The sequence below is a fragment of the Papaver somniferum genome, chromosome 7 (genome assembly GCF_003573695.1).
Source record: "Papaver somniferum cultivar HN1 chromosome 7, ASM357369v1, whole genome shotgun sequence".
In the NCBI taxonomy this organism is placed as follows: domain Eukaryota; kingdom Viridiplantae; phylum Streptophyta; class Magnoliopsida; order Ranunculales; family Papaveraceae; genus Papaver; species Papaver somniferum.
In genome coordinates, this window is record NC_039364.1 from 1,100,182 (window position 1) to 1,125,801 (window position 25,620).

Here is a 25,620-nt window from a genome sequence, read left to right on the forward strand (position 1 = left end):
CCAATAACTTTGCTGCGTTGACCGTTTGCGGAGACAACATCGTTTCCTTCTCCACTAACCGGTTCGTATGTCTTGTAAAGATTTCTATCCTTACAGATATGGATGGTTGCACCATTGTCGTACCACCATCCACCCCCAGTTTCAGCAACAGCATTGGCGGCTTGCACCACGATCACAAGTTTGTCATCGACCATATTTGCCTCCTTTTTCTGGTTCTGCTGTTGTTTCTTTTTGAGACGACAGTCACGAGCAAAATGGCCGGGTTTGTCACAGAAGTAGCAAGGGCCGACAGCGCCCTTCTTCTTACTCTTCTTGTTGGGATGCTTCTTAAACTGAGTATCATTCTTAGGTTTCAAGGAATTCGGTGTTTTAGATTCTTCTACGCTATTCACCTTAGAATGGTTTTCAGAATGTGGACTATCCTTAAGTTCTCGCTTACGAGAGTCCTCTTCTATGCGAAGATGACGTTGTAAGGCCTCTAAATCATAGTCAGTCTCAGCATGCTTAAGTTTCTTCTTATAACCATTCCAAGAAGGGGGGAGACGAGAAATAATAACCCCAACAACAAACGCAGAAACAAGATCAATTCCAGCATCCTTAAGATGATTAACTATGAGTAAAAGTTCACTGACCTGGGCAATGATTGACTTACTGTCAACCATCTTAAAATCCATGAAATTGCAAATCAGGAATTTCTTGTTGCTTGCTTCAGAAATCTTGTATTTGTTGTCAAGCGCAGTCCACAATCCCTTTGCAGTCCCAATACTCCGATGTGCATTGTACACATGTTTGTCCAGAGCATTCAAAATATGACCACGACACATGAAATCATCTTCCTGACGCTGCTTTCGTCTAGCCTTCAATTCCTCAGTGTCATTGTCAGTTGCACAGGAATTTCCTCCAATCCATCTTCAAGTATGTACCACAACTTGATGGTGATCAGGAAAAACTTCACAGTCTCTTGCCAACGGGTAAAACCTTCACCATCAAAACGTTCCAATCGAGTAAAGGTTTGGTTCATCACTTGCAGAGATTGAGCAGTAGCATTCGAATTCGAAGATTCACCCTCCATTGCCAGAAATTATTTGTCTAAAAACTGTTGGAAAAAATTGGGTTTCACAAAGGATGAATGAATCAGAGAAGAAAGTGTTGCACTCCAAAACTTTCAAGGCTTGTATAAATTTCTTTTAGACAAATATTTCTACCCTCCCAATAACAATTGGCGATTACAACAGGTATGCGAAATATTGCCTTCAGGATACAATGAAAGCCCTGCAACGAAAACTGAATTCAAGGTTTGTACCCCTTGATTCAATCAAGAACACACAAAGAGATTTCTGATTTCTGATGATGCTTTTTGAAACAGAGAAAACAGATTGATTTTTCTTATATGTTAAACGAAACTGGGAGAAGCTATTTATAAAGGGTTTTGCACCTGTTGGGAATAGGTTTTTATTCGCCAACAGGTTTCTATTCACGAAACGTCAGGTTCCTTCATCAACAGACATCAATGGTGTCTTTTGGATTTGAAATTTTCGAACTGGCTTTTATCGGCCAAATAAAACCGTCAGTTCAACAGCCTGGGGGGCGATGCCCCCCAGGACCCCCCTTTGGTTAGCGGCGTTGAAAATATTCCAACATTCTCCCCCTATTTTCAAAAACCATAAAACAAAGTCAAAACTTTTAAATCAGAGTGACTGCATCACCGAAGTGACTGCCTACGTACCCGAGTGGGATCAAGCCAACGTAGTTCAAGCACAATTGAGACTAAGCATCATCGTTGAAATCAACACATAAATGATAGGTATCTTTTGGATTTGAACCTTCACTTAGTGTAAGAAACTCAAAGCCTTATCGAGGTTCTATGGTGAAACCAGTCTTGAACCAAGTACCCCTTATGATAAAACCGGAGTCTCCACACATATTGATTTCATAAAATCATGTGTTCTGTAGCCAAGCACGTTAATGGCCATGTGCTTATATCCTTGTTCATGAGTCTTCTTTAGAGAACGGTCTTCTTCTCTTAGGAAACGGCCTTATTTCCATACTCATATAGGTAAGTCTCGAAGGTGTTTCTGCGATACACCTTTTACTAATCATAGACTCATTAAGGATTTACATCCATCCTATTTTCTTGCAGAAACCAGCACTAATAAGAAATGTGAAGTTTTTATATTAGTGCTCCATAATCCACATCCATAACTTGTTGGTACCACATTGAACCTTGTTTATCCTTTTCAAAACATAGGTTGGGTTTCTGCTATGGGAGATCAAACTTCCTTCACAGACCTTAGTCCCATTTCTTTCCTTTTTATTGAAACCACTGAACTTGGTAGACTTTTCGTAAATGGGTCTGCCAAATTTCTCTTTGATTCAATAAAGTTAACCGTAACTACTCCCCTCTTGAGTAGTTGCCTAACCATGTAGTGTCTAAGACTTGCATGTCTAGACTTTCCATTATAAGTCTTATTAGAGACATTATAGATTGTAGCTTGATTATCACAATTAATCAAGACCGCCGGAGTTGGCTTCTTCCAAAAAGGAATTTCCATAAGTAGGTTTCTAAGCCAATCTGCCTCCTTACATGCATCAGTTAAAGCTATCAATTCTGACAACATTGTCGAATTCGAAGATTCACCCTCCATTGCCAGAAATTATTTGTCTAAAAACTGTTGGAAAAAATTGGGTTTCACAAAGGATGAATGAATCAGAGAAGAAAGTGTTGCACTCCAAAACTTTCAAGGCTTGTATAAATTTCTTTTAGACAAATATTTCTACCCTCCCAATAACAATTGGCGATTACAACAGGTATGCGAAATATTGCCTTCAGGATACAATGAAAGCCCTGCAACGAAAACTGAATTCAAGGTTTGTACCCCTTGATTCAATCAAGAACACACAAAGAGATTTCTGATTTCTGATGATGCTTTTTGAAACAGAGAAAACAGATTGATTTTTCTAATATCTTAAACGAAACTGGGAGAAGCTATTTATAAAGGGTTTTGCACCTGTTGGGAATAGGTTTTTATTCGCCAACAGGTTTCTATTCACGAAACGTCAGGTTCCTTCATCAACAGACATCAATGGTGTCTTTTGGATTCGAAATTTTCGAACAGGCTTTTATCGGCCAAATAAAACCGTCAGTTCAAAAAATTCTGGGGGGCGATGCCCCCCAGGACCCCCCTTTGGTTAGCGGCGTTGAAAATATTCCAACATTCTCCCCCTATTTTCAAAAACCATAAAACAAAGTTAAAACTTTTAAATCAGAGTGACTGCATCACCGAAGTGACTGCCTACGTACCCGAGTGGGATCAAGCCAACGTAGTTCAAGCACAATTGAGACTAAGCATCATCGTTGAAATCAACACATAAATGATAGGTATCTTTTGGATTTGAACCTTCACTTAGTGTAAGAAACTCAAAGTCTTATCGAGGTTCTATGGTGAAACCAGTCTTGAACCAAGTACCCCTTATGATAAAACCGGAGTCTCCACACATATTGATTTCATAAAATCATGTGTTCTGTAGCCAAGCACGTTAATGGCCATGTGCTTATATCCTTGTTCATGAGTCTTCTTTAGAGAACGGTCTTCTTCTCTTAGGAAACGGCCTTATTTCCATACTCATATAGGTAAGTCTCGAAGGTGTTTCTGCGATACACCTTTTACTAATCATAGACTCATTAAGGATTTACATCCATCCTATTTTCTTGCAGAAACCAGCACTAATAAGAAATGGGAAGTTTTTATATTAGTGCTCCATAATCCACATCCATAACTTGTTGGTACCACATTGAACCTTGAAACCCCCACCAGGGGCGGTCTCCCCTGGACCCCCACGACCTGACCTGTCAGGTCGACCACAGCCTGGGGGCGATGCCCCCCAGGACCCCCCTTTGGTTAGCGGCGTTGAAAATATTCCAACATCCTTGAAAGCCTTGAGGTTTGGAAGAGGACCGTTCAATTCATTAGATGAAACATCGATAGTGGTTAAGCTAAGCATTTGATCAAAAGAAGATGGAATTGAGCCGAAAAGCTTGTTATGGGATCAATTTAGTGTTTCCAATTTGTTTAATTTTCCTAGATCTGGCGCTATTTCTCCACTCAAATCATTATAACTAAGATCTAAAAAAATCTGTAATGAATCCAAGTTTCCAATATCAGGTGGGATGCTTTCATTGAAATTGTTTGTGCTCAAATTCAAAGATAATAATTTGGAACACTCTCCAAGCTGTTTGGGTATCAGTCAATTGAAGTTGCTGTTGGATAAATCCAGATGTTGCAAGTTATATAACATTCCAATTGTTGAGGACAACCTACCAGTTAGGTTGTTATTTCTTAAATTTAACTTGATCAACGAAGATATATTCAACAACTCATTAGGAATTTTACCTACTAGATTATTTGAATCGAGATTAAGTTCAGCTAAAATCTTCAGCTGGCCAATTTCAGGTGGTATTCTACCACTGATATTGTTCCCTGCAAGAGATAGGGTTGTCAAATTTTGACAGCTACCACAGCCCTTTGAAAGTTCCCCGTATAACATATTGGCTCTCAAACGAAACCTAAATAGATCCGGATACACGTGAAATGCCTCTGTTATATTATCTACCAGTTCATTCTTCGAAAGCTCGAGATACATAAGGCTGGTGCAATTTCTAATACTTCTTGGTATAGGGCCCGTGAAACGGTTATTCCCTGCCGCAAAGTGTTCAAGTGTCCCGCCCTGACATATATTGTGAGGTAAATAACCGGAAAATTTATTTTCAACCAGATATAACTCTTTTAGCTGTGTTAAATTGTTGATTCCTATTGGTAATGAACCATTTAATTCATTTTGAAAAAAATATAAATGAGTCAAATTTCTCAAATTACCTATTGATGCAGGGATTGAACCGGTGAGTTTATTCCTTGACAATTCTAAGAGGGTTAGAGAACTTAGCCTTCCGATATCTTGAGGAATGATACCCGAGATTTGATTATCATGAATTTTTAAAATGGTCAAGTTAGCCAGATTGCATATAGAAGTAGGCATAGAACCAGTTAGATTGTTCATGTACAAGCTTAGAAAAGTAAGAAGATAGAAATTGCCAATTTCTTGAGGGATGGATCCAGTAATGTAATTTGAAGAAATATCTAAGTATAGCAGACTTGTGAGAGAGCCTATCTGCGATGGGATATATCCGGAGAGTTTATTGTCGGAAAGATCAAGGTGGTTGAGTTTTGGAAGATTACTAATTTTTGACGGAAATGGTACCGAAGAGTTCATTTAGGCTCAAGTTAAGACTAACTAAGTTAGAGAAAGATGAAAAGTTGAAATTATGGAGCGTACCTTGTAAACCCAAACCTCCTGAATTCACTTTATCAATGCTTCCCTCATTGTTACATGAAATTCCATACCACTTGCATGGACTCGTTGTAGTTACACTAGATTTTATCTTCCAAGAAGAGAGGAGAGAGTGATTTTTGTTAACAAGTGTAGATTTCCATTTCAAAAGAGCATCTACTTCCTGTTCTACACCTACTACTTGCAATTGTTGTTTTATATGAGTTGTAAAAAAAGAAGAAGCAGAAGCAAAAACAACAACAGTGTAAGAATAAGATAAAACTAACAGTAATGCCAACTGTAATATTGAAGTATCAATAGGAGCTTTAAATTTAGCTCGTCGTGACATTTTAAAAGAAGAATAGTAGTTTTGGTTTTCCGATGATGATTAATTAAGTAGAAGGGGTTCTTATAATAAAATCCTATGTGGTTGAGACTTTGTGTATAATTAGAAGGAGATAAGTATTCCATCACAATTAGGGTAAGACTTTGTGTGGTTGAGTACAATTAGGGTCTTACCTCGCAATTCCAAAGAATTAGTAGAATGAGATAAGTATTCCATCACAACTCAGTGTATTGCCCAAAATAAACTTGGGTGCATAATAGTCTTGCCAGAAGTGCCGCGGAACTTGTTTGATGGAGATGGTCTACAACAACAATAAGACTTTATAATTCCATCTCCGAAAGAAGACAAAAAAACCCAGAGATTTACTGTTTTGAAGATTCTTTATATATATCAATCGCCCTAAACGATTAAGCATACAGTTCTTTTGCTTATTTTTCCAGCTAATAAAAGTCAAAAATGAACCGTTTACAGAAAGGACCTACCTTAGATTTAAGACTCTCTCGGAGCATCATCTTCCACGACTTCATCCGTTCATATCTCTCACTCTTTGATATTATTACTCCTTGAATTGACTAATGGCGAAAAAAAGAGTGCATTGATTTTCCAAGTTCATTTGGTCCATAAAGCCGGTGTTAAGAAATTTCTGAGTAAACGCAAACAGGAAGTGTATCGTTCTCATTGACTGAATCAGCAACATACATATAGTTATATACATCGCAAGATTCTAAAGACGATTCAAGCACCTCAAGGTTTCTTTGATGAGTTTTGATTACGGTGAGATATTATTAATCTTTACCAGTTGTGTGGATCGTGTACCTAACTTTACAGTTAATTTGTCAGTGTCGAAGCAGCCCCAGTGGATGCAAACCTTCCTAGACGCTGTTATTTATTTTATCAGTAGCGGATTCAGGATAAGAAAAAAGGATTTCAATCGCATATATTCATAACTAAATATTTTGAAGGAAACAACTGAAATGAAAAGGAGAAGATGACTTGGTTAGACGAATTATTATGATTGCAGTAGGTCTCCTAGTGTAATCATTTTAAAAGGCTTTGCTAAATCAGCCCTGTTCTGTGCTGACAATGATAGCTCTACTGATACTTCTTGCATAGTTGGCCGAGTGGACGTAAACATGAAAATGCAACCCTCGTGATATACATTATTTCTTTCTTCACAATATCAGTTGGTGCTCCAAGGCATGGGTCCAATATGTTTCTCAACCTTATACCTCTAATGTACTAGTAACCTGCCTTTTTTATCTAATGTCGCAATTGACGATATCATTGTAAACTGGGTTTCGAAATTCTTCGATCCTCCATAAAAAAAAAATTCCTTTTGCTCCTCTTTTGGGTCCTTGTGACATCCATTGTATATAACCTTATACCTCTTTTGGGCTATGCTTCTTAGCATTTGCTTCCGTCAATATATTATCATTACTGATCAAAAAAAAAAAATGTTTCTCAACCTTGTGTTTTGCTCCACCTTACTCAAAGAAGAAGAAGTAGAAGCAATATTTTGCGAGAGTAATGTGATGATTTCAGATGGATGCCTTCCGATTAGTACTTCTAATATAATCATCCCAAAGCTATAAACATCACATTTCTCACTGACCCTCATTGTATAGGCAAGCTCTGTCACAACAAAGAAAATGAATGTGAAATTTATATACTAACTTCAGAAAAATGGTACCAATAAAAACTGAATAAAAAGTTTCAATTGAATTATATACCCGGAGAAAGATATCCATAGGTTCCTGCAAGTGAAGTCCAATTTGATGAATCTGGATTTAAAATCCTCGCCGTACCGAAATCAGAAACTCAAGGATCGTATTCAGAGTTCAACAAAATATTCTTGCTATATAGGTTCCTTGATGAACAGCTGATGCACTTGCATCGCACGGGTGAGTTACTAGTATACCTAATAACTAACGGATGTATTGTCTACGTAACTGGCATTAGTAAAGTCCAATTAAGTATTTGGTGTAAACCAAAGTAATTAAATAGGTGCAAATCCTCACATAAGTTTTGTATACCCATGTTTTTGCTAAAGATGTTACAAACTGTTGGATCAATATTGGTTGTAATCAGAGTGTAACCGAAACTTTAATGTTTTTGACCAATAGAGTCTCACCAAGCGTCCTCACCAGATTTACTAATGCCCAAAGCTTTTATCTAATTCTTTGGCGAACTTTATCGTACAATTTACAATGTAGCTTCAAGTTTTTATTCTGTCAGGATCAATAGTAGTGTAGCTACTTGCTCAACTGCGTAATAAAACCCAAGATACTAGAAGGTTCAATTGTATTGTTTTAGATGACCGTCGGCCCTGAGATTCTGATCTGCTCCTTGGATGGAAGCATTTAGATGAGACTTGAGAGTGCGGGTTCTTTGTATTTTGTACAATTGAACCGATGTCAGGGGCGGATCCAGGAAGGATAAATTTCCTTTTAAGACCCGCGCTAGAAGCATTGGTCGAGAGATTCTTTTTTTTTGGCTTGTGGACTGGGAAGGCTACCCGGGAAAAAGCCCCATTTAGCCAGCTGTAGGTCCGTCAGTGACCGATGTAGTCTTTCAATAATCGCACTGTGTGAAATCTCAAAGTAAATTTTAAAGTAATGCACCCTCGTCGGTTGGCTATGCATGCATTATACTGGTATAACGGAATACTAACCAAAAAAATTAAAGATGGCAAACAAAACGAACTTGTCTGTGGTGGTGTGTGCCCTTAGTAAAAACTCTAACCAAAAAAATTGGTCTAATCAAGCAGAAGCAATTAAGATGAAACTCTAAGCAATTAACCAATTGGACTATTAAATAGACATGGAACCATTGAGCAAACCTATCAATTATGAAGAAACTTCAATCCTATCCTTTCGTCATAACTTCAGATTCGCTTGGAGTCGGATAAAACCATGAATGGGTTCTCGACTTTTAATGTCTCTAGTCTCTACATTTTCAATTGTATCATCAGTATCACCCTTACCAGGAGACTTCTTCTTCCCTTATTACTGGGATTCAAATTCCAGTTCCAGCTGAGAGGGAAATGTCCTCACTTACTTCAACCTTGGTGGAGTCTTTAACAGCTTCCCCATCTTTCATTTCCTCATGTGATGTTCTTACTGTCAATAAGCTTAAGGTTCATCAACAATATGTTGGATAATCTTATTCACCTTCAAGAGGAGGTATTTATCAAGGTTACAATAAGAGAAGGAATTAAATGAAACACGTCTTCTTACGCTTAACGTGTTGTCAGGATGTGAAGAAAGAAAGTCAAAGAATTACACTCACTACTATTACAACCACTAACCATATTCATAATTGATTGTTCAACACTCTCCCTCAAGGTGGAGCATATATATCACATATGTCCAACTTGACAAGTGAATCGTTAAATATATTATTCGATAGTGCCTTGGTTAGAATATCCGCCAACTGCTGTGTTGTACGGACATGTGATACTTCAATAATGTTTTCTTCTAGTTTCTCATAGATGAAGTTCATATCAATTTCCACATGCTTCGTTCGATCATGTTGCACTGGATTCTCTGCAGTTTTGATTGCCGACTGATTATCACAAAACAACATCGTAGATTTTTCAGAGGGGAAACCAAGCTCACCCATAAGCCTTTTCAACCATAACAATTCACAAATTCCTTTTACCATTGCCCTATATTCTGCTTCAGAACTTGACAAGGAAACAACCTGTTGTTTCTAGACTTCCAAGTTACCAAGATACTCCCAACGAAGGTAACATACCCAGATGTCGATCTTCTCCTAACACCTTTGCCTCCCCAGTCCGAGTATGTGTATCCTGATACATCAAGATGTCCATGTTTTAAAAACATCAAACCTCTGCCTGGTGCGTACTTCAAATATCTTAGTATCCTGATGACTGCATCCATGTGTTGCTGACCCGGATTATGCATAATTCTGCTTACAACAATTACAACATAGGCAATATCCGGCCTTGTATGAGAAAGATAAATCAAGCGACCAACTAACCTCTGGTATTGTCCTTTGTCTGCTGGTATTTGATCAGAACATTCTTCAAGACCATGATTCTGTTCCACATGAGACCCGATTGGCGCATAACCAGTCATACTAGTTTCTTTCAACAAATCAATCACATATTTTCGCTGACATAAGAAAATTCCCTTTCTGGATCGATTAACTTCAATACCCAAGAAATACTTAAGTCTACCCAAATCTTTCATATCAAACTAAGAATACAAGCACCTCTTCAGATTACTCATCTCTTCAGGGTCATTTCCTGTTACCACCATATCATCTACATAGATAATAAGAGCGGTTACCTTGTCACCTACACTTTTAAGGAACAAGGTATGATCAGCATTACTCTGGATATACCCTAACTTCTTCATTGCAAGACGAAATCTACCAAACCATCCTCTCAGAGATTGTTTCAAACCATATAAAGCCTTCTTTAACTTACACATAACATTAGCATTGTTTGGAGCATTATAACTTGGAGGTAATGTCATGTAGACTTCTTCTTGCAAATCACCATGTAAAAAATCATTTTTTACATCATACTGTTGTAGAGCCCATCCTAAGTTTGGTGCCTTCCAAGGAAATCAAGACTCGAATAGTATTGAATTTCGCAGCAGGAGCAAATGTTTCTTGATAATCAATACCATAATTCTGGGTAAATCCCTTAGCCACAAGTCTTGCTTTGTACTTATCAATCGACCCATCTGGATTATGCTTGTTAGTATATACCCACCTGCATCCAACTGGTTTCTTTCCTTCTGGTAGTGAGACTATATCCCATGTACCATTTTCTTCATGTGCCGCCATCTCCTCTTTCATAGGACCATCCCATTTCGGGTTAGATAACGCTTCTTGTACATTTTTAGGAATGGTAACATCTTCCATCTGGTTGACAAATGCTTTGCCAGATTCTGACAATCTGTGAGTAGACATGTAATCTGCAATGGGATATTTTACCTTCTTTATCGGTTCAGGCAAAAAACGATTTGGCGGCACCCCACGGTTACTCCTTTGTGGCATTGATACCTATTTGTCTCAATTAATTCACAATTATTGTCAGCATTAATCTCATCCTCAACGCTTACCTCAAGAACGTCAGCGGGAGGATGATTTGGTGTAGGTACTGCTGAAGAAAATAAGGGGTCTTCCACGATAAGATTTTCGACTTCTTTAACTGTTTCAGGAGGTTGCATAGTAGTCATGCCAAAATCGGTAGAATCTTGAGGGTTACTTGAACTTTCTTCCGTGACAGAAAGATATATCTCACTGTTAGTTGGAAATAAATCCATCCAATTCAACTCTTTAATATTTCTCTTTCCCTGAAGAGGAGAACCTGTATCATATATTGAGTAAAACTTCTCGTGCTCAGAGAAGGTAACATCCATGCTAACATAATATTTGCGAGTAGAAGGGTGATAACACCTGTAACCCTTTTGGTACGGATGATAACCAAATAATACACACTTTAGATCACATGGGTCCATCTTACTTCGTAATTTTATTTGTATATGGACATATAAAACACATCCAAACACTCGTGGAGAAAGTTTCAGCTGGGAAGGAATTGCCACAAAAGAAGACAATTTATCCAAAGGTGTTTGAAATTTCAAAACACTTGTGGGTACACGTTTAAGGAGATACAATGCATTTGTGATAGCTTCTTCCCAAAAATGTGGCCTCATGTTTGATCCAATCAAACAAGCTCTAGTAATCTCAAGTAATTGCCCGTTCTTCCTTTCTGCAACACCATTTTGTTGTGGAGTAGAAGGACAAGTAGTCTCATGAATTAAACCATGTTCCTGGAAATAACCTTGTAAAACTTCATTAACATTTTCGCCACCATTATCAGAACGAAGGACCTTTATAACGGTGGAAAATTGTATTTGAATCATTACATGAAAAGACTTGAAAATATCATCTACATCACTTTTTTTTTCATCAAGTAAAGCCAAGTCATATGGGTGCAATCATCGACAAAAAGAACAAACCAAGGAAATCCTGAAGTACTAGTAATTCGGCAAGGTCCCCAAACATCGGAATGAACCAAAGAAAATGGAACTAATATTCTATTAGAACTATCAGGATAAGTAGTACGGTGGCTCTTCGCTAAGATGCAAGTTTCGCAGTTAAAATCAGAGGGTTTGCAGGTTGAAAATAAGGTTGGAAATAAATGTTGTAAATAACCAAAAGAAACATGACCCAACCGGTGATGCCATAATAATATTTGATCTTCATTTGCACGGGAAGGCCATTTGGATAACAAAGACCCTCTTTCACAAACATCATCTACGTAATACAAACTCCCTTTCTTAATACCACGCCCAATTATCTTCCCGTCACTGAGATCTTGGAGAAAACAGAAAGTCGAATAAGTCAATACTACACAATTTAATTGTGCAGTCACTTGTGATACTGATAAAAGGTTATTAGAAAGAGATGGAATCAACAGAGTATGTTCTAAAGTCAAGGAAGAATTCAAATCCACTCTCCTAGCTGCAGTAACCGGACATGGAACGCCATTGGCATTATAAACCGTTGAGCATTCAGGTGCACATACATCTTTCAAAATAGATGTTTCAAATGTCATGTGATTAGTGGCACCGGAGTCAGGTACCCAACCATGATCTTTTTCAAAATTTGTAATAAGTAAAGCTATATCAAATTCACTTGATCGCTGAAAAATGTTAGGATTAACCAAAGAATGAGATACAACAACGGAAGAATGAGTATTGGTTGTTGTCTTCATCACTGAAGTACATGTATGTGACCCTCTTTGATCGGTCTTTATTTTTATTTTAAGGTGTCCCACCAATCGGGATACCCAATTTTCTTGAAATATTTATCCACGTAATGTGAGTCGCTTCCACAGTAAACACAACGTCTATCGGAAGACATTATCACGGTTAAAGAAGAAATAATATGAAGTATGCATGCAGGTCGCAAGTAGCTTGGGAGAAGTTTGCAAGCGGTTTTCCAAAGGAAAAAAGACTTCCACAAACTAGAAAAAAGGTACAGATGAAACTGATTTTGTACACAACTGTTTATAGGTACAAATCGGCGGGAATCAAACCTGCTAGATACTCTTACCTAGAAATTATATGCGTAATCGAATAGGAATAAATCCTACAAGGGTAAAATGGTAATAGTTTAAATCCAAATCGGTTATATGCAGAGAAATTTAAGTTCGAAAGAATCAACCAAATATAAAAACAAACTTAACAGGGGTTTGTTTATGGACTCAATTAGCTACGATCAAAAAACACAAGATAAGGAGGCTTACGGTTTTAATAGCTAAGATCAATTAATTTAGCTAAGATAAAAGAAACACAAGGTAAACAAGTAGACGTCAGATGAGAAAACAAGATGTTGATCAAAGATGACAATTGTTTGTAAGAAGCAAAAGCAATACAACTTACCAGTCCAAGATAAATGGATTAACAAGATTAAGTAGGATTTAAAAAAAAAAGGAATGATCATAAACTCAACATAACAAGTTTATCATAAGATCAGAAGTATAACTTACTTTTTTCAATAAGTGTATTAAGAAAGACAAGAACCTTAAGCCAGCGGAAGAAGGATAAATCGAAATAATCGAAGCACTCGCTATTACTAAGAAGCACTCAACACACCATGGAAATCGAAGCACTCGCTATTACTAAGAAGCACTCAACACACCATGGAGCTCTGATACCATGTCAATAAGCTTAAGGTTCATCAACTGTATGTTGGATAATCTTATTCACCTTCAAGAGGAGGTATTTATCAAGGTTACAAGAAGAGAAGGAATTAAATGAAACACATCTTCTTACACTGAACGTGTTCTCAGGATGTGAAGAAAGAAAGTCAAAGAATTACACTCACTAGTATTACAACCACTAACGATATTCACAATTGATTGTTCAACACTTACGACCTTGCTGCCTATTGTATTAGTTGTCCCTTTACTTGCCAACCTTGCTGCATAACTAATTTATTTTAATGATGATTTGCAACAAATGTTCTTTTATTTATTTATTTTGCAATAATTTAATTCTAACATTACTTTAAAGAATGACAATATTTTCAAATCTTTCAATTTATTCAGTAGATGTAAGCCATCAGCGTCGTACCAGGTTAAGTATTGAGGTTAATCCAGCTTAATTGTACGGCATCATCCCTATTTGAAAAATCAAAATAAATACCACCGGCTAGTTGATTGCCCAGCTCATCAACAGTATCTGTGATGTGTTACCAACTCTTCTTTATCATAAATAAAATAAACACCAATAATTCACTTTCAAATGTCTATCTAGTCTCCCCTCCCTTCTTCTTCGATCTCTCAATCTCAATCTCTCAATTTCTATCACATTCACTCTCACTGAAAACGAAATTTAGGATTTTCTTGGTAGAATCCAGGGAAATCTCTATATAGAATCAAGGATATTGCAATTACAAATCGTATCATATCATTGCCCGTTTAAAGAGGTATGCAATCATCATTGGTTGAAGCTACATTGATTTGTTTTTCAGTAATTTCATTATAAAAAATGTGGATGCAGATATTGATGCCCAGAATGGTGGACTGTGTGTGTGTAATTCACAGCTGACTTGTTGAAATATTTGAAAGTGTTTGTAGTCGTTGAATGTTGTTCTCTGAGTATTTGTTATTATTCATAAACTAAAAAATCCACATTCGGTCTAATTTAATGTATTCAGGATGTAAGTGTTTGATGAAATGTGTCAAAGAATGTTGAAAGTAGTTAATAATGAGTTTCATTATGCAATATTTACGTTGATTGGAAGTTTAATATAACGAGTTCCATTTCCATTTATATGCAATCTATGGTTAAATCAGAACTTATAGTACTATCACAATTTGGTGTCAGATAATGAGATAGGTGTAGCTTACTTGATAGTTTTTCCATGGAGCTTAATCAGTTCAATGGTTGGAATGCAGGGAGTGTGTGTATGTTAGTTGTAGCCATTTCAGTTATGTGGTCGTTTATTTGAATTTTGAAAATAGTTTCAGGTGGACAGTAAATTTCAAAGATTTAATTTTTAAATCTTTGTGCAGTTCTTCTTCTTGTGTTATGATTTTTTTTTAAACTAGTTGTGTTATGATTTTACAGAGTGGAAGAAGGATTTAATACAAGATGGTTGGGGTGGAGAGATATTGTGTTGTGACAGGTGGGAGGGGTTTTGCGGCCCGTCATATGGTGACAATGCTCATTAAATCACGGGAATGGTTAGTTAGAGTTGCCGATTTAGGGTCCGGAATTATGCTTGAACCATATGAGGAAGAAGGAGTTCTTGGTGAAGCTCTTCGATCAGGCCGTGCTCAGTATGTCTCTGCGGATCTTAGAGACAAAGCCCAAGTGATTAAAGGTCATTGACATTCTCTATCTAAATGAGTATGAATTTATTAAGTTGGTAGATCTGTATTTACTGGCTATCTGATTTTTGAGATCATATGAAATATTTATGTATCCATTGATTAAAGCATATGAGAAGATATGTGGTCTAGACCAGTGATAAGACATCTTACTATATTGGCTCTAATAGAACCTTCTCCTTTATTATTAAATCTTCTGAGCCTACTGTTTGTCTCTGCAGCCTTCGAAGGGGCAGAGGTTGTTTTTCACATGGCTGCTCCAGATTCATCGATCAACAATCACAAGCTGCATTACTCAGTGAATGTAGAAGGTAAGCAGTGGTGCTTTCATGCGTGAACCTAGTAGTGAATGTTTAAAAGTTCACTTTTCGATGTTTATTTTCTTATCTGCTAAAAGTGGGTTTTCAGGAACCAAGAACGTTATTGATGCCTGTGTTGAGTGCAAAGTGAAGAGACTCATCCATACAAGCTCTCCTAGTGTCGTCTTTGATGGGGTTCATGGTACAGATAATGCAGATGAATCAATGCCCTACCCATCTAAGGTCTTCTACAAGCATTTTATACTGTCTACGCCTAGTTATGTGCTGATGGATATTCTCGTATTAAGCTGTCGCTTCTTATAAATTTTTCATTTTTTTTCCTTAGACCGCTAATGCATATTTTACAATTTTTAAGTGCATCCTCAAACTCGCAGACTATCTTTTTTTATTCAGTCTGATTTTTACTTGTTTTTCAGCATAATGATTCCTATTCAGCAACTAAAACTGAAGGAGAGGTGTTGGCTTTAGAGGCAAATGATAAAAATGGGCTCCTAACATGCTGCATACGCCCCAGTACTATTTTTGGTCCTGGTGATAGGCTGTTCGTTCCATCTTTAGTTACTGCTGCAAGAGCTGGAAAGTCTAAAGTAAGGATACAATAGTGGCATAGTAGCTTATTTGCATCACCTAAAGTTTTACTCTTTTGAATGTCTGCTTTCTCTTACAGAATTTAACTCTTATATATTTTGTTTTGTTTTCATCAGTTCATCATCGGTGATGGCAATAACTTCTACGATTTCACGTATGTGGAAAACGTGGCTCATGCCCATATATGTGCTGAGAAAGCTCTATCCTCAGGTGGGGAAATTGCGGAAAGAGCTGCTGGTCAGGTACTAATTTTAGCACTGGATATTTTTAAGAATTGGGAACCGTCAGCTGTCAATGTGCACACAGATAAAGCACTAGACAGTTCGATGTATCATTATCTCACTTATAACTTGTCACCATGTACCCAAACCTGGGGAATTACGTGTTTTTTCTGCATTAATCATCAAATCCATATAAATGCTAGTTCTCTGATCAGTCCATGTTCTGGGATATAATCTCTAAACTCTGATGCTTGCTCATAGGCCTACTTTATTACCAATATGGAACCAATGAAGTTTTGGGAGTTTGTCGCAGTTATCCTTGATGGTCTTGGCTATGAGAGGTATACCTTGATTTACTTAATGAGTTACAGCTTTCTTGAAGTAAAGTATGTAGGATTTAATTAGGTAACTATTTCCATATTGTTAGCTTCTATGTATAATCCTTTTCACCCTAACAGACCAAGTATCAAGATTCCAGCCCTTGTCATGAAGCCGATAGCGCAGTTGGTAGCTTTGACGTATAATGTGTTAGGGACCTACGGGATGCCTGTTCCACAACTGACACCTTCAAGGATTAGTCTGCTCACATGCAACAGAACTTTCAGTTGTTCGAAAGCCAAGGACCGGATCTCTTATACACCTATTGTCTCACTTCAGGTATGTCTCTGGAAGCGTTCTTAACATTCTGTTCCTTGACTTTCTTTTCACATACAGAAAAGAACATTCTCGCATGCATCTGACATTTTCCAACAAGGAAACAAGAATCTTGACTTGGTAATTGTTGATATAAAATTGTGATATAGCTGATCAGTCCATTGCTTATTTCAATGTAGGAGGGCCTGAAGAGAACAATTGAGTCGTACTCACACTTAAGAGCTGATTTAACTAAGACATAAGGACCGTCCATTCCTTTATATTTCCATTTTCATTATTTTTTGTTTCTTTCTTCCACTTAAAAGTTGTTGTCTGGATATTTCTCGCTTTCTGTGCATGTCAGTATACCATTATTACCACTGTTTGAAAGCTTCTATGGTGACAACATTCTTCTTATTTGTTCATGGGTTTCTACCCTCTATATTGTATTATATACATTTTCTCTAAAGTAACTTTTGTCAAATTTACATGCATCTTCCGACCCAGTGTTAAGGACTGCCTTTTTATCGCCCTTTTGCATATCATGAAGACGACATACCCCATACTATTTTCATCACTCAAGTTGTAACTTTTACAGATTTGGCTATTCAATTGAGAAAATCCCTTTATCGAGTTTCCACTTTTCCGAGGAAAGGTATCACCGGAATGCTCTCTTTGTTGGATCCATTTTGGAATTCAATCGCCAATGCTTTACAAACACTTTGAAAGTGGAAGGACTGTTTGTTAAGGTATCTTGTACAGGGCGGAGGAAAGAATCATGTTCGGTTATATCGCAAAACGTTTGGTTTCGTCGCAAAAAATACTTTTAACCGAACTCCTTGTACTAGAACAACACAAGTCCATAAGTTCGGTTCCATCGCAAAATAGGGATATCACCGAACTTTAGTTTACGAAAATAATGAGAAATCCAAAAGTTCGGTTCGTTCGCAAAAATGTTAAGTTTTCTTTGTAACCGAACTCTACCTTTGAAACTTCGTAACCGAACTCTACCTAATTCGCCAAGAAATAAATTTCGTGGTAACCGAACGTTTGTCTAATTGCATATATGCATATATAAGCCCAGTTTGGTTGATTCGCAAAACTTCTTTGAAATTTGCGAACCAACCGAACTTCTAATACTAGGTTACTTTTAACCTGCAGTTCGGTTGGGAACTTGGTTGCGTTGAAGTTTGCGAATTAACCGAACATACCTCTGTAAATATTATTACTAAAGTTCGGCTACCTGCGTGTTTGAAGAAAGAAACTGAACTCTGTGTTCGCTTATATGTTCTTGACATTTATTAACTGAACTCCATGTTCGGTTACCTGTTCTTCACACTTGGTAACCGAACTACCTGAACCTAGTAGAAATTTTTTATAAAATTTTACAGTTTTATGAATATTTGGACCAATTCAACCACCATTATCTAAGTTTGAAGCATATTTGGGTACCCAAGTACTCTTTCTCCGGTTGTGGTTGGTAAAATCCATCATTTTCATCTTGAGATTAAGTTTGTGGAAGAATACATTCACCATCTAAGAAATAACTCATATCTAGATCATTGTGAAGATTAACAAATACTCTAGGAGAGGATGGAGATGAAGAATCAGATTAGCTATCATCACTTGAATACTCAAGCTTAGTGAATTGGAAAAAAAAATTATTTTCCATGTTTTCTTCTTCATCTTCTCTAATTTTACTCTCTCAATAATTCTACTTCTTTAACTCAATGATTTCACTAATCATTATCAAAAATTAATCAGGAGTGTAGTTTAGATATTAATATAAATACTTAGATAAGAGGTGACCTAGATATACTTCTAAATGTCTTATTAAAAATAGAACCATGGTTCCCCAAAAAAATCATGGTCCCAAAAAATCATTCAAAAAAAAGAAAATCTTGTAAGGCCTAAAATGGGCTTTGGAGCCAGCTGGGCAGGGAGTGCAAGTGCAACCCCTTACAATCCGCTGGCTCCGTCCCTGATCATGTACTTTTATTCTGCTCACAGGATTTATTTTGAGTTTATAGGATCGAACATGCTAAAAATATCTGAAGATCCAACTGATGATGATGATTTAATTCTAAGTACCTGATTGAGTCTTGTGAATGTGCTTTTGTTTTTATGCACATGTTTTGCGACAAAGCATTTTGGTAAGTAATTGAAAAGCAGAGATGTGATAGAATACTTGAATCTTGTGCGTCCTCCTTCGTATCTTGTTAGTGTGCAGTTGCTTGGAACCAGTTTAAGTCGGGGGTTCTAGTTTGTGTATTTCACTAATGCAATCGTTTTTGTGTAACTACTAAAAGCAGTTTACTCGTTTTTATTATTGGTCTCGATAAAAGTTCGTTTTGCTGTTCGACGAGTTTGGCTTTAAGAGAAAGGCTATGGAGTGAGCATCTCGTTCAATATGAATGAGTCTCACTCATTTTGCTCTAATTTGATGCTGTTATAGGCAGTGATCGAGTACACTTTCACCCAGAATCACTGGCTCATTCATTGAGACGAGTGAGTGGTGAAAAGTCTCCACTGAACGGCTAATCTTCATCCGCCCAAGTATAACGGCTGAAAATGTGGGGTTCGCAACAAAAAGAAAAGAGAAACGGCTAAAACTTTGCGTCCAAACTTATTTTTAAAATTTTATTAATTTAAAATTCTTGGATGTGAGAACCAGGTTTTATTATTATTAAAAGGAAAAACCTACGAGGAGGCATATATTCAGCCGCCGCTTAGTCTTTGAAATTAGGCTTCCATGGTCACAAAAACACTAATTCACTCGATCCACACTCAATTTGGCGGTGAATGAGTGTTAAAAACACTCACTCCATAACCTTTGCTCTAAGGACAATTAATATGTGATGAATAAACATTAAAAACGGATGGGCGAACCAACATATTTATTGGTTTTCCCACCACGGCCGAAGAAAAGTTGCGGGCTTAATCTTGCACTGTGGGAAATCTCAAAGTAATGGGCCCCTTATCGGTTCACTATGCAAAATATGAACTTGTTCATGGTGTGTGCTCTTAGTGAAAACTCAAAGAAAACAAATTGGTCTGATTGTTTTTTTCCTCCCTCACATTTAATCAAGCAAAGAAATTAAGATGAGCCAACCCTATTCACCTGATCCAAGTCCATAGATACTAGGAGTTCAACCATAAGGAAACCGAAAAGAAACGATAAAATAAAATGTGACGATATCAGTGAGCCGGAGTTCGAAATTCGTGGTCGACATCATATTCTTTTCTGATCAAAAACATAAAATAATAAAAAGAAAAGAAAAGACGGATAACCAGTCAATACAAGTATCATGATTCACGTCCTACTTCAGATTCCCTTGGAGAAGTAAATCTTTAATCTTGAAGTCGGATAAACCATGAATGGGTTCTTGACTTTTAATGTCCCTACCTTTTCATTTGTATCCAGTAAAGTTTTACTGGGACCATACCCTAGCTAGTTCCATCTGAGGGAGAACTGTCCTCACTTTCTTCAACAGTGGTGGAGCCTTTAACAGCTTTCTCATCTTTCATTTCCTCAAGTGACGATCTTACAACCTTGCTGTTTTCCCTTTAATTGCCAACCTTGCTGCATAAGCAATTACGTCCCCAAACATAATTTCTTTGCCGCCGACCACATCATCACCACCCTGACCTTTTTCTGCCATAGGTTTTACTCCCTTGGAACTAGTCGTAACCTCTTCGCTATACAAGGTGTAGTAACGGATAGGGAACGCATCCTGAAACAGTATGTCTACTAGTTCATCTGGAAAATCCTCAGGTTTTTCCGTAACTTTCATGTAAAAAAGAATGTGATGGTACAGTGCCCGCTTTTTTATCCTTTTTGCAAGACAATGCGCAGCTTCCTTCTTCCCTGAATCCCATTCAAAAGTAGAGGAACCTCGCTTTACTTGGAGTGTTTCAATGAGAGGCACCAGTTTTCTAAAATAATACTTATTCATAAGAGGGACAATTTTCATTGTACATACAAATAGTACCAACTGTCAGAGGCAACCTTGCTGAGAAGCCGAACAACTAATCTGGAATTGCACTGTACAGTAGGACTAGAACAGCCATGTTTTAAAGCAAGATCGATACCAGCCTCTAATCCCATCAACACTTCATGGAGAATAGATATCGCGTACCGTGTGTACTGGACGGAAGCAGCTACTGGCGTTAAAGACATGTTGCGTACAATAACTGCGTATCCTCCAAAGCCTTTTGCTTGGTTAAAGAAACCGTAGACGCTGACAAAAGCTTGCTTGGTTGTCGTTGGCCAAGTCCTCATCCAATTAGCCCTAGAGTGCGGCTCTCTTAACATCGAAGCATCCGCGTCTTCAGCATTAACATAAACAAGAGGTGGCTTATCATCAATTTTAAAATCTGGTACTCTTCGTTCATTGACATCTGCAGAGATACTTTCAGTTAGACGTTCAGTCTTATCTACATGTTCATCTTGGGACTTCGCACGATCTTCATCACATGCATCATCGTTTTCAGGGACATAACATGTCTCTTCCTCTGAGTAACAATAGTTGATAGAGGAGGCATATCCATCTTCGTCTTCATCAGAATCAGAAAAATAATCAGATGTATTCCGGCTGTTTCCTCCAGAGCTAACTTCATCATCTTCGCCCAAAGTTGGATTTGATCTACAATATTGTAATCCCCGGATTTGATCTCCTCCTTGAATTACAGCAGGTGTTTATATAGTTTAGGCAACTTTAGGGTTCTAAGGAAACACAAATAATTAAGGAAAGACAACTAATAAGGACACGTGTCTCTATTTAATTTGCGGGATCAGAGGGCACACGAGGATCTCGACTCCGGGCTTCAATGTCTGTCAAACTTGCGGGAGTTCAATTTTGTGCACACTCTTCTAAGGAGTGTCCACAAAACAAAACGACTTTATCGGCTCCACTAAACCAGCCGTTAACTATACACCGAAAATCAGTTTTCTTTTATTCTTATTTTTAGTTTAATCCAAAAGAAGGTAATAGGATAATTACATAATGCCTCTTTTATTCTTATTTTTAGTTTAATCCAAAAAAGGTAACAGGATAATTACATAATGCCTAAAAATTAGGATTTCCAAAAATGCAGAAGTCTTATTTTGGTTAATAACAAAATGTGATCATTGAAACTCTTATTAGTTTGATATTAACGGTAAGTGCATCTCCCGTTTTGAAACAATATTAAGTGGTCTTATTTCTTCAATGCTATGTACCCGGAAGTCTAGATATAAGCTCCTATGTGGAAGTCTAGATATAAGCTCCTATGTAGCCCTCTAACTAATGAATATCCATGTTAACGGCTGGTTTAGTGGAATCTCTAGCTTATTAGCAATTGGAATACTGTTGTTGGCAGTTGCTAATGTTGTGAATTTCTTTATATTTTTGATAGTTCTGTCACTCTTTTGGTGACTGCAACTTCCATTATAAAATTTTCCCTTTGATTTGTCGGGAAAAAAATGAATATCGATGTACATCAGGTTGAAATGTGGACAGCTCTCAAGATATCTTTTTCATCCATTTCAACCTGATGGGTTGAAATGTGGATGCATCCTGATGTAAATTAAAAATAAGAAAAAGTATTTAAAAATGGGTAGGATGAAACTGTTTTACATCCCGGCTATTTTTACATTTTGTCCATTTAAACAGTATCAAAAGCTAAATGTCATTTTCACCCAGGATTATTGGTTTTGGTCTTTTTAACCAATTTTGTATAATTAAAATTTGGTTACATTTTGGATATGTCAAATACTTAACTATCCGTTAGTAACAGTGTTGAAAAAAAATAGGTAGATAATATTTATGTTAGAATTTAAACTTAAATTATTTAGTTACACCGTGTTTACATCTATACTTAACCGTACTTTAGTAAGAGTGGACAAAACTGATGTCCAAATCATTAAATTAAAAAAAAACGTGTAACTCTTATAAAAGAATTCATGTTAAAAAAGGAAATCATTGACACATAAAAAAAAAAAGGAATTGGCCTTTCTTTACGTATATGTGTATGCCAATCAAACAGTTTATCTTCACATTCAGTTGACGTACGCTACATATTTTATTTTTTATTTTCTGTTAGATGGTTCAACAACGATTCACGAACAACAGTGACCAGGAATCCATGATTCATTAATGCCCATTGTTAATTTTAATCCTGTTTTTCTTTCTAATGTGCATTTAAGTGAGGAGACATGAAAGATCATCTTCTTTTCACCGAAAAATCACCGACTGAGAGAAACCCCTAGGACCCATCACCCAGGGATTTATAACGGCCCGGTTCTTTTTGTGTCACTCGGTGTATTCACAGTGGGTTTTCAACGGCGAGTATATCATTTTCCTTTTTGATCAGAAACACTCATCATTGTGACTCCTCGAAGAAACCTATCTTATTGATCCTTCCAAACCCCACCTCTCAAATAACGATTCCCATCTATTACTGGTTCTTCCAAACCCACCTCTCAAATAACGATTCCCATCTATGAATAAGTTAGTTTTAACCATGTGTACCAAATTCAATGATTGCATATTCGAATGAGAACTGCCACAACTAGGTTTAGATATGCTCCCTGGTGGGTGCAATAATCAAAAACAAAGAAAAATCAAATAAGCAAAAGTTATTGATACTTAACTCCTTTATAATGGAAGTGATCGATTTGATGAAACGAATGAGCTCCCCATATCTCCGCAACAGCAACAAGGCAAAACTTTGGAAAAGCAGAGTGAGTTACGTGTTCAACACGTTGCCCTTAAGACATTAGCGCCGGTACACTCAAGAGTGATGCTATAGCCCTCACAGGACGAATATATCCAGGATAAAACACCCTAATACACCTACTACTAGCATATGTAGTAGATGCTCAACTTGAGATTGGCAACTCCGAAAAAACCATAAAGGAAAATCTCGAACGCTTGAGAAAACAATATAAAATATTTTTTTTTCCTTGGGGGTCCCTCTAAATATAGAGTAACCCCTTTCCCATAGATTTTACAAAAATAATGAATTTGTTTATATAATTGACAAATACAACTTAAGAAGAAAAACTCCCCGATGTGGGACTAAAAGGTTTATATAGTTTCTTAAAACTACTAAAAATTGGAAAATCCACAATGTGGGACTAAAAAGTTTCATTCACAAAAGAAAACAATAAAATTTAATTTTTTATTAAAACTTTAAAAAGTTGCTTTTTTATTAATCGTTTTCTAACAATCCCCCACATGAATGAAAACTCAATAAAACATGGGAACGCAGATAGATCTTGGTAAATCAACATCCCAACCTCACGATCCAAACAGACTGATCGTGCAAGTGTTGAAATCATACTAGTCATTTCTACGTCCTCTCCCTCACACAAAAGTGTGTTGACCCCAGGGTCATACTATGGATTGCATAAATCAGAATAGTATTGAGAGCTTTCATCTTTAGTTCTCATATGGTGAGACTATAGGTATCTTTCACCAAAGTGAAAAAGCATGAACTAGTGAATCCTTAGTGACCTTTAGGTCCTAAGTTCCAGTAATACCAAAACCATCAAAATGAAAATCACATAAAAAGCGCAGGACATACCATTTTAGGCAGAGGTGTCCATGAGGTCTTGAACCTTTGCTTAGTGAGCTATTACTGGAACTACTTGCTAGAGACAGTGAACTATGTCTTGAACTTCTAGCATTTGATGTAATTCACGATAACAACCACGGGTGATATCTCCAAGATTGCTGCCAAGCACGTGCCGTTTTGTCCAATTTGGCCCTGGACATATCCTGTTTCTCAGAATGCTCTAGAGAATCAAAGCTCATATTCTCATAGGAAGCGTCCCACTTCCTCATTCAGATAGGTGAGTTTCCATAAAGAGTGTTACTGCTACACCCCACTTCAATCTTAAATTGAAACTATAGAACTCATTAAGATTTATTAAAAGTCATCCTTCACATGCAGTCACATTATCACGTCTACACCATAGGCAAGGGACATAAAATAAAATTCTCTGATAGTGTTTACCTTTACCCACCACAAATTAGTTGTATCATTCGAAACCTTGATCTTGGGATCTCCAGTCAGCAAGGTTTTGTATCCTTCATGGCAAGTTTGATTTATGAGCTTAAGCCCCTTCCCCCTCGATGCATTTCTAACTATGTCTTGGGATAAACCTTTCGTCAAAAATTGCGCGATATTCTCCTTGGACTTTATCCAATCAATAAAAATAATACCGATTGAGATTAGTTATTTTCAGCTTTAGTTATTATATCTTGGCTAACACAATGTATAGATATAGCTGGCACAGGCCTATGCCAGAGAGGCACTCGGCCCCCTCTCGTGCTTTATCTAACTCAATACTCTTAGATTCCATAATGAATTGAGCAATATATGTTTGTTTGTAAATCTTCCAAAAACAAACCCTGATGCTAGAGTGAAACATATCCACTCGTAGACTTAGACTCCTCTGAGTCAACTATCCAGTTTACATCACAAAGTCCCTCAAGGATAGCAAGATACCTTAGATAAATCAAATAAAAGGTAATAGAATATTTTAGGTACCATAATACTCTACTCAGTGCATCTGAATGCTATTGCTCTGGACTACAATTATATCTACTTAACTTACTCACAATATAGGGAATGTATGGACTCTTACAGTTCATTAAATTCATCAGACATCCTATAACTCTTGAGTAATCAAGTTAAGATACTCCATTACCCTTTTTCTTGAGTCTACAAGAATAATCGTACGGAGTACAAGAAGGCTTACAATCACACCGATTGTATCTCTTAAGCACAAATTCAAAATAATGAGAATGACTAAGA

At 37.0% G+C, this 25,620-nt stretch overlaps 1 protein-coding gene across 1 annotated transcript; it reads left to right on the plus strand.

Moving 5' to 3' along the window:
- The first annotated feature begins 13,811 nt into the window (after positions 1-13,811).
- Positions 13,812-17,294, plus strand: LOC113300464 (3beta-hydroxysteroid-dehydrogenase/decarboxylase-like). Its single transcript, XM_026549673.1, has 9 exons — positions 13,812-14,146; positions 14,791-15,046; positions 15,275-15,364; positions 15,462-15,595; positions 15,790-15,960; positions 16,078-16,203; positions 16,444-16,523; positions 16,641-16,839; positions 17,016-17,294. The coding sequence occupies exons 2-9, from the start codon at positions 14,815-14,817 to the stop codon at positions 17,076-17,078; spliced, it is 1,095 nt and encodes a 364-aa protein (XP_026405458.1). The 5' UTR covers positions 13,812-14,146; positions 14,791-14,814; the 3' UTR covers positions 17,079-17,294.
- Positions 17,295-25,620: the final 8,326 nt, after the last annotated feature.